The sequence below is a fragment of the Zonotrichia leucophrys genome, chromosome 25 (genome assembly GCF_028769735.1).
Source record: "Zonotrichia leucophrys gambelii isolate GWCS_2022_RI chromosome 25, RI_Zleu_2.0, whole genome shotgun sequence".
Classification (NCBI taxonomy): domain Eukaryota; kingdom Metazoa; phylum Chordata; class Aves; order Passeriformes; family Passerellidae; genus Zonotrichia; species Zonotrichia leucophrys.
Window position 1 is genome coordinate 2,841,807 of NC_088194.1, and position 9,429 is coordinate 2,851,235.

At 55.3% G+C, this 9,429-nt stretch overlaps 1 protein-coding gene across 1 annotated transcript in view; it reads left to right on the forward strand.

Moving 5' to 3' along the window:
• The first annotated feature begins 334 nt into the window (after positions 1 to 334).
• The window catches only part of LOC135457609 (DENN domain-containing protein 4B-like), a 12,222-nt gene continuing 3,127 nt past the window's right edge, over positions 335 to 9,429 (forward strand). Inside the window, exon 1 of the mRNA XM_064732316.1 lies at positions 335 to 578. Coding sequence (XP_064588386.1) covers positions 335 to 578 — 244 coding nt within the window. The remainder of the gene's footprint in view (positions 579 to 9,429) is intronic.

Consider the following 9,429-nt stretch of genomic DNA (forward strand, 5'->3'; position numbering starts at 1 on the left):
CTCCCCGGAGCCACCGCGGCCTCGCAGCGGCGCCACGTGCGGCGGAACCGGGCCGGTGCTGGGCCCGGGGCCGGTACGGCGGCTGGGAGGGGACAAAACTTCCCGGCGCGCCGGGGAGAAGTCGCGCGCCGCCACCGCGCGCCGCCGGCAGTACCCGGATGTTCAGGCTCAGGGACCCATTAAAGGCGCCCCGCGGGGAAGCTCGGCGCGTTCCCATTGGTGCAGCGCGACGTCAATCATTGCTGAGACACCCAGTGAAAGCTGGCAGGCGGGATAAGAGAGGATCGCAGGGATTCCATTGGTGAGATCTCATGCCAGTCTGCACGCCGCACCAATGGGCGTCGCGGCTGGGGTCGGGAGGCGGGGCGGGCGCGGCGGCGGCGGCGGCCAATCAGCGGCATTGTTTGTGGTGGTGCCGGTTGCGCTCGGCGGCGGCCGCGTCTGCTCCGCCCGCCCGGCCCGGGACCCCCGGGACCGCCCGGGACCCGCCGGGATCCGCCGGGAGCCACCGGGAACCGTCCGGAACCCACCGGGAACCGCCGGGAACCCGCCGAGACCCCCCGCGACCCCCGAGCCAGGTGAGGCCCGCGGGGGCGGCGGGGCCGGGCCCGGCGGGGGCGGGGCAGGGCCTGGCTGGCGATGGGGGGGGCGAGAACCGGGGTTGGGGGGGATTTTGGGGGATCAGGCGGATTTTGGGGGATCAGGCGGATTTCGTGGGGCTCAGGCGGGTTTTGGGGGCTGAGGGCTGCAGGCAGAGCCCGAGGGGTTGCGGACGGGCTGGGCTGGGCCTTGGGGGCGCGGGGCTCAGGTTTGGGGGGCAGAGCCCGAGGGGTTGGGCGGCGGCGGAGCTCGGATTTTGGGGAGCAGAGCTCGGATTTGGAGCAGAGCTCTGATGTGGGGGAGCAGAGCCCAGGGGTTTTGGGGGACCAGAGCTGAGAGATTTGGGGAGCAGAGCCGAGGGATTTGGGGGCCAGAGCCGAGGGATATTGGGGAGCAGAGCCGGAAGAATTGGGGTCACAAAGCACACAGATCTTGGGGGGAGAACTGCTCGGATTTTGGGGAGCAGATCTCAGAGATTTGGGAGTGCAGAGCTCAGGGATTTGTGGGGGCGCAGAGCTCAGATTTGGGGCGCAGCCTGACGGGTTGGTGGGGGCAGAGCCCGAGAGGTTTTTAGGGGCTCAAAGCAGACGGATTTGGGGGGGCAGAGTTCAGGAATTTTGGGGAGCAGAGCTCAGAGATTTTGGGGAGCAGAGCTCAGGGATTTTTGGGGCAGCTCTCAGGGATTTTGGCGGTGCAGAGCTGAGGGATTTTGGGTGTAATGCTCAAGGGTTTTGGGGAGCAAAGCTCAGATTTGGGGAGCACAGCTCAAGGATTTTGGGGAGCAGACCTCAGGGATTTTGGGGGCAATGTTCAGGGATTTTGGGGAGCAGAGCTTAGATTTGGGGGTAATGCTCAGAGATTTTGGGGGACAGCTTTCAGGGATTTTGGGGAGCAGCTCTCTGGGATTTTGGGGGGCAGTTCTCAGGGATTTTGGGGAGCAGCTCTCAGGGATTTGGGAAGCAGAGCTGAGGGATTTTGGGGAGCAGTTCTCAGGGATTTTGGGGAGCAGAACTGAGGGATTTTGGGGAGCAGCTCTCTGGGATTTTGGGGGGCAGCTTTCAGGGATTTTTGGCATGCAGAGCTGAGGAATTTTGGGGAGCAGCTCTCTGGGATTTTGGGGAGCAGCTCTCTGGGATTTTGGGGAGCAGCTCTCTGGGATTTTTGGCATGCAGACCTCAGGGATTTTGGGGCTCATCCCGGGCGGTTTGGGGCGCTCCGGGCAATCCGGGGCTGTTCCCGATGGGATTTAGGGGTGCGGATCCCGGATCGCCCCCTCGAGCCCCGCTTTGTTCCGTGCGGGCTCCGGGGCCGCTCCCGGTTCCCGGTTCCTTCCCGCGCCGTTTCCCGGCCGCATCCCGGATTTCCTCCCCGCGGGATTCTCCCTCTTTTCCTGCCGCCCCCCCCTCATTTCCCGGGGCACCGGGGAAACTTCGCCATCCCCGGCCGGGCTGGGCGGGATCGGGGGCTGGGAGGGGGCGCGGACCCCTCCTCACCCATGCTGGGCAGCTGGGTGCTCTCGCAGCGCAGATCCGAGAGGATTCCTCCTCCCAGGGATTGAGGATTCCTCCTCCCAGGGATTGAGGGTTTCTCCTCGCCCAGATTCCCCAAATTGAGGCGATTTTGGGCGCTTTGGAGCCGGGAGAGGGATCTGTGATGGCGGGGGGAGGGGGTGGCTTGCCGGGAACTGAGGAGGAGGAGGAGGAGATTTGGGAATCTGGGAGCAGGGAGGAAGAGCCAGGATCCATTGGCTTTTCCAGAGCGTTTCTGATTTATTTTATTTTTTAATTTTTAATTTTAACATCCATTTGATTTTTTTTTTTTTTTTGGAGCTTCCTCGGCCGCTGCCGGGCGGGAGGAGGAGGAGGAGGAGGAGGAGGAAGGGGGAGCTCGGCAATGGGAGCAGCTCCTCCTGGCAGGAGTGTGGGAGGATTTGACTCCTGTTCCTCGCTGCTCCCGGCTGGGGGCTGGGGCTGAGGAGGCAGCCGCGGTTTTGGGGCAATTTCAGGCGTTTTAAGGACTGGGAGGTGCCCAATCTGAGAGACCCTGGCACGTGCCAGGATCTGGGACATCCCCCAAAAATCTGTGTGGTGTTGGGGTGCAATGGAGCTTCCATAGGGAATCCCTGCTGGGAATGCAGGACTGGCTGGGATTTGGTGGGGTTGGATCCATCCAAGGGCTCTGTGGTGGTTCCATGCTCTGATCCTTTGGGATCTGGGTGCCACCTTCCCCTGGCACCATTCTTGGCACTGCCTCCATCCATCTCCAGGATTTGGGACATCCAGGATGCTGCAATTCCTGTTGGGGTGCAATGGAGTTTCCATAGGGAATCCCTGCTGGGAATCCAGGATTGGCTGGGATTTGTCACCTCGGTGGTGTTGGAGCCTCTTGGGATCCATCCAAGGTTTCCATGGTGGTTCCATGCTCTGATCCTTTGGGATCTCGGTGCCACCTTCCCCTGGCACCATTCCTGGCACTGCCCCCATCCATCTTCCATCTCTGCTCGGAGCACGTGCCAGGATTTGGGACATCCACTCAGGGATTTAGGGGGGCAGAGCTCAAGGATGCTCATGCTGAGGTTGCTCTTGGGGTGCAATGGAGCTTCCATAGGGAATCCCTGCTGGAAATCCAGGATTGGCAAGGATTTGGTGGGGTTGGAGCTGCTGGGATCCATCCAAGGGCTCTGTGGTGGTTCCATGCTCTGATCCTTTGGGATCTGGGTGCCACCTTCCCCTGGCACCATTCTTGGCACAAGGTTGGCACTGTCTCCATCCATCTCCCAGGATTTGGGACATCCAGGATGCTGCAATTCCTGTTGGGGTGCAATGGAGCTTCCATAGGGAATCCCTGCTGGAAATCCAGGATTGGCTGGGATTTGGTGGGCTTGGAGCTGCTGGGATCCATCTGTGGTGGTTCCATGCTCTGATCCTTTGGGATCTTGGTGCCACCTTCCCCTGGCACCTTTCCTGGTCACGAGGCTGGCACTGCCCCCATCCATCTCCCAGGATTTGGGACATCCACTCAGGGATTTAGTGGGTAGAGCTCAGGGATTTTGGGGAGCAGAGCTCTGATTTGGGGGAGCAGAGCTCAAGGATGCTCATGCTGAGGTTGCTCTTGGGGTGCAATGGAGTTTCCATAGGGAATCCCTGCTGGGAATCCAGGATTGAGCAGGGATTTGGTGGGGTTGGATCCATCCAAGGTTTCCATGGTGGTTCCACGCTCTGATCCTTTGGGATCTTGGTGCCACCTTCCCCTGGCACCATTCCTGGTCACGAGGCTGGCACTGCCTCCGTCCATCTCCCAGGATTTGGGACATCCCCCATGCTGTGGTTGCTGTTGGGGTGCAGTGGAGTTTCCATAGGGAATCCCTGCTGGAAATCCAGGATTGGGCTGGGATTTGGTGGGATTGGATCCATCCAAGGTTTCCATGGTGGTTCCACGCTCTGATCCTTTGGGATCTGGGTGCCACCTTCCCCTGGCACCATTCCTGGCACTGCCCCCATCCATCTCCCAGGATTTGGGACATCCAGGATGCTGCAATTCCTGTTGGGGTGCAGTGGAGTTTCCATAGGGAATCCCTGCTGGGAATCCAGGATTGGGCTGGGATTTGTCACCTCGGTGGTGTTGGAGCCTCTTGGGATCCATCCAAGGTTTCCATGGTGGTTCCACGCTCTGATCCTTTGGGATCTGGGTGCCACCTTCCCCTGGCACCATTCCTGGCACTGCCTCCATGCATCTCCCACGATTTGGGACATCCCCCATGCTGAGGTTGCTCTTGGGGTGCAATGGAGTTTCCATAGGGAATCCCTGCTGGGAATGCAGGATTGGGCTGGGATTTGGTGGGGTTGGATCCATCCAAGGTTTCCATGGTGGTTCCATGCTCTGATCCTTTGGGATCTCGGTGCCACCTTCCCCTGGCACCATTCCTGGTCACAAGGCTGGCACTGCCTCCATCCATCTCCCAGGATTTGGGATTTCCCATGCTGTGGTTGCTGTTGGGGTGCAATGGAGTTTCCATAGGGAATCCCTGCTGGGAATGCAGGGTTGGGCTGGGATTTGGTGGGGTTGGATCCATCCAAGGTTTCCATGGTGGTTCCATGCTCTGATCCTTTGGGATCTGGGTGCCACCTTCCCCTGGCACCATTCCTGGCACTGCGGGCGGCTCCCGGGCTGCCCTGGGGTGCTGTTCCACACGGAGAGCAGCAATTCCTGCCTGGCAGGGTGGATTCATCCCACTCAGGATGCTCCTGGGAGCACCTTCCCCTCCAGTGCCACCTCCCAGGGGGGTTGGGATCCAAATCAGGAGAGGAATTTCCCGAATTCCATCCAAATTTCAGCTTTTTCCTGATTATTTCCCGGTTCATTGACAGTTTGCCATTCTTGGCTCTTCCATCTCCAATGGAAATGGAAATGGCAAAATGGTCCATGGTTGTTCCTGGTGGAAATCTGTGGGTCTGGGTTTCACATGGATCTGGGAATTCTTCCCCATGGATGGCTGGGGTTGTGTTTGCCCTGGGTTTTGTTGGTGTTTTAGGATATTTTGAGATTTTTAGGGAAATCTGTGGGTCTGGGTTTCACATGGATCTGGGAATTCTTCCCCATGGATGGCTGGGGTTGTGTTTACCATTGATTTTCTTGGTGTTTTAGGTTCTTTTTCAGGTTTTTAGGGAAATCTATGGGTCTGGGTTTCACATGGATCCTGGAATTCTGTCCCATGGATGGCTGGGGTTGTGCTTGCTGTGTTTTGTTGGTGTTTTAGGATATTTCGAGATTTTTAGGGAAATCTGTGGGTCTGGGTTTCACATGGATCTTGGAATGGCTGGGGTTGTGTTTACCATTGATTTTCTTGGTGTTTTAGGATTTTTTCCAGGTTTTTAGGGAAATCTGTGGCTTTGGGTTTCACCTGGATCTTGGAATGGCTGGGGTTGTGTTTGCCCTGGGTTTTGTTGGTGTTTTAGGATTTTTTTCCAGGTTTTTATGGAAATCTATGGCTTTGGGTTTCACCTGGATCTTGGAATGGCTGGGGTTGTGTTTACCATTGATTTTCTTGGTGTTTTAGGATTTTTTCCAGGTTTTTAGGGGAATTCTATATTTTGCACCATTTAGGGATGCTCTCACGGTTGGGATGGGATGGGATGTGTTGGGGTGCACCCTCATTTCTCTGCCAATCCCACCCAAATCCCCCCTTTTCCTGCACTCCCATCCCAATCCACCTGAAATTCCCCAAAATCCACCTGAAATTCCTCAAACTCCTCCTGAAATTCCCCAAAATCCGCCTGAAATTTCTCAAAATCCACCTGAAATTCCCCAAAATCCGCCTGAAATCCCCCAAAATCCGCCTGAAATCCCCCAAAATCCGCCTGAAATTCCTCAAAATCCACCTGAAATTCCCCAAAATCCACCTGAACTTCCCCAAAATCCATTGTTCCTTGGCTGGAGGAAGGGTTGGGAATCCCAGTTTGCTCCCAGTTTGCTCCCAGTTCCAGCTGGGTGCAGGTGGAGCAGCTCCATCAGGAATTTCCCAGCTCCTCAAACACATCCCAGTGCTGGGGGATTCTGAGGGCAAAGGCAGCGACCAGAGGGACACAGAATTCCAGGGAATTCCAAAATGATCCCATTGTTCTCCTTGAGTAACTCCAAAAAAAAAAAGGAAGCTTTAGGAAATTCCAGAACCCAAAATTTGCTGGATTTAGCTGGAAGTGCTGGGTTGGGAAGTTGGAGCTGCTGGGTGTGGGTGGGGATGGCTCCGGTGTCCATTGGGATGGGAATTCTGAATTTCCATCTCCATGTTCTGGAGGGGTTGGGATGAATCCCTTGGAATGGGATCGTGGATTCCTGCTTTTCCAAGGAATGGCCTCAATGGAAGGTTAAGGGAATCCCAGAACCCAAAATTTGCTGTTTTTACTGGGAAGTTGGAGCTGCTGGGTGTGGGTGGGGATGGCTCCGGTGTCCATTGGGATGGGAATTCTGAATTTCCATCAGGCAAAGGAGGGGTTAATCCAGCTGGGATTGGGATGAATCCCTTGGAATGGGATCATGGATTCCTGCTTTTCCATGGAATGACCTCAGTGGAAGGTTTAGGAAACCCCAGAACCCAACACTCACTGGTTTTACTGGGAAGTTGGATCTGCTGGGTGTGGGTGGGGATGGCTCTGCTGTGCATTGGGATGGGAATCCTGAATTTCCATCAGGCCAAGGACACATTCTGGGGGGTTAACCCAGCTGGGATTGGGATGAATCCATAGGAATGGGATCACGGATTCCTGCTTTTCCAAGGAATGGCCTCAAGGGAAGGTTTAGGAAATTCCAGAACCCAAAATTTGCTGGTTTTATTGGGAAGTTGGAGCTGCTGGGTGTGAGTGGGAATGGCTCTGCTGTGCGTTGGGATGGGAATCCCGAATTTCCATCAAGGAAAGGAGGGGTTAACCCAGCTGGGGTTGGGATGAATCCCTTGGAATGGGATCGTGGATTCCTGCTTTTCCATGGAATGACCTCAGTGGAAGGTTTAGGAAACCCCAGAACCCAACACTCACTGGTTTTACTGGGAAGTTGGAGCTGCTGGATGTGAGTGGGAATGGCTCTGGTGTGCGTTGGGATGGGAATCCCAAATTTCCATCAGGCAGAGGAGGGGTTAACCCAGCTGGGATTGGGATGAATCCATAAGGAATGGCCTCAAGGGAAGGTTAAGGGAATTTCAGAACCCAAAATTTGCTGGTTTTACTGGGAATTGCTGGGTTGGGAAGTTGGAGCTGCTGGGTGTGGGTGGGGATGGCTCCGGTGTCCATTGGGATGGGAATTCTGAATTTCCATCAGGCAAAGGAGGGGTTAATCCAGCTGGGATTGGGATGAATCCCTTGGAATGGGATCACGGATTCCTGCTTTTCCAAGGAATGGCCTCAAGGGAAGCTTTAGGAAATTCCAGAACCCAAAATTTGCTGGTTTTAATTGGAAGTTGAAGGTGCTGGATGTAAGTGGGGATGGCTCTGGTGTGCGTTGGGATGGGAATCCCGAATTTCCATCAGGCAGAGGAGGGGTTAACCCAGCTGGGATTGGGATGAATCCATAAGGAATGGCCTCAAGGGAAGGTTGAGGAATTCCAGAACCCAAAATTTGCTGGTTTTAATTGGAAGTGCTGGGTTGGGAAGTTGGAGCTGCTGGATGTGGATGGGGATGGCTCTGCTCTCCATTGGGATGGGAATCCCAAATTTCCATCAGGCAGAGGAGGGGTTAACCCAGCTGGGGTTGGGATGAATCCCTTGGAATGGGATCGTGGATTCCTGCTTTTCCATGTCCTATCCTGGCAATCCTTTGGTTGTGTTGGGTTTGTGGTGGAACCTCCTTGAGCGAGGCCTTCCCTGGAGATCAGGGTTCCCATGAAGGGCAAAATTGGGGGAAAATCATCCCTTTCCCTGCTTTATCATCCTCCAGTTTTCCCAGAATCTCTTCCTGGTTATACAGTGCCAGCCTGATCCAGCTTGGGATGGCTCCAATTCCAGGTGCTGTCGTTTGGGAGGAGGGAATTGGATCCAGGAATTCTGGTTTGGTTTTCCCAGTGGGGAGGAAGATCCAGGGATCCTTGAGGATAAAAGGAGCTCTGCTCAGAATTCCCAAAGCCCTTTTCAGGAAACAGGAGCTGCCAGGGAATGGATCCATAGGGAAAAACCCCAAATCCAATTCAGTGATGTTTGGGTGCCTCCTTTGCCCCTCGTGGCTGGGAGGATCCTTGGGAAGGTTGGAGCTGTGGGATGGGAGGGATTTCACCCCTTCCCAAATCCCCACCCAGCACAAACAGGGATGGAAAGGGGGAGGATGGAACCAGGTGCTGAAAATCCAGGGAAATGGAGAAATGAAGGAATTTGCTGCTCTCCTGTGCCCTCTGCGTTTTCCGTGGACGCAGCCTGGAATAAATCATCCCCGGGCCCATCCCACCCCCTCATTAGCTGATAAATCCATGGAAACGAGCATGCAATTAAAGCTAATTAATCCTTTCCCCCTTTGGAAACCAAATTGTTCCATTTTATCCAATAAAGGCAAACTGGGGGGTTCCAGTGCTGGAATTCCCGGGCTCCCACAGCTCAGGGGTGGAACAGAGCCCTGCATGTTGGGGATTATCGGGGTGTTTTGGGGGGATCTGACATTTTCCATCTGCTCCAATGTCCAGCCTGGCCTTGAGCACTTGCAGGGATGGGGCAGCCCCAGATTCCCGGGATAATCTGTGCCAGGGCCCTGCCACCCTCGCAGGGAGGGCTGGAGCGAGGACAGGGGTATTCCTGTGGCTGAGGAATCCCAAATAGCCAGGCTCAATCTCCCGGGTTTTGGTTTAAAACTCTGTTTTAAACTGCCATGTTTTGGTGTAAAGCTGTGTTTTAAACTGCCATGTTTTGGTTTAAAGCTGTGTTTTAAATTGCCATGTTTTGGTTTAAAGCTGTGTTTTCCATTCCCTGGGATTCTCCATCCCTGGGATTCTCCATCCCTGGGATTCTCCATCCCTGGATTCTCCATCCCTGGGATTCTCCATCCCTGGGATTCTCCATCCCTGGGATTCTCCATCCCTGGGATTCTCCATCCCTGGGATTCTCCATCCCTGGGATTCTCCATCCCTGGGATTCTCCATTCCCTGGGATTCTCCATCCTTGGGATTCTCCATCCCTGGGATTCTCCATCCCTGGGATTCTCCATCCCTGGGATTCTCCATCCCTGGATTCTCCATCCCTGGGTTCTCCATCCCTGGATTCTCCATCCCTGGGATTCTCCATCCCTGGATTCTCCATCCCTGGGATTCTCCATCCTTGGGATTCTCCATCCCGGGATTCTCCATCCTTGGGATTCTCC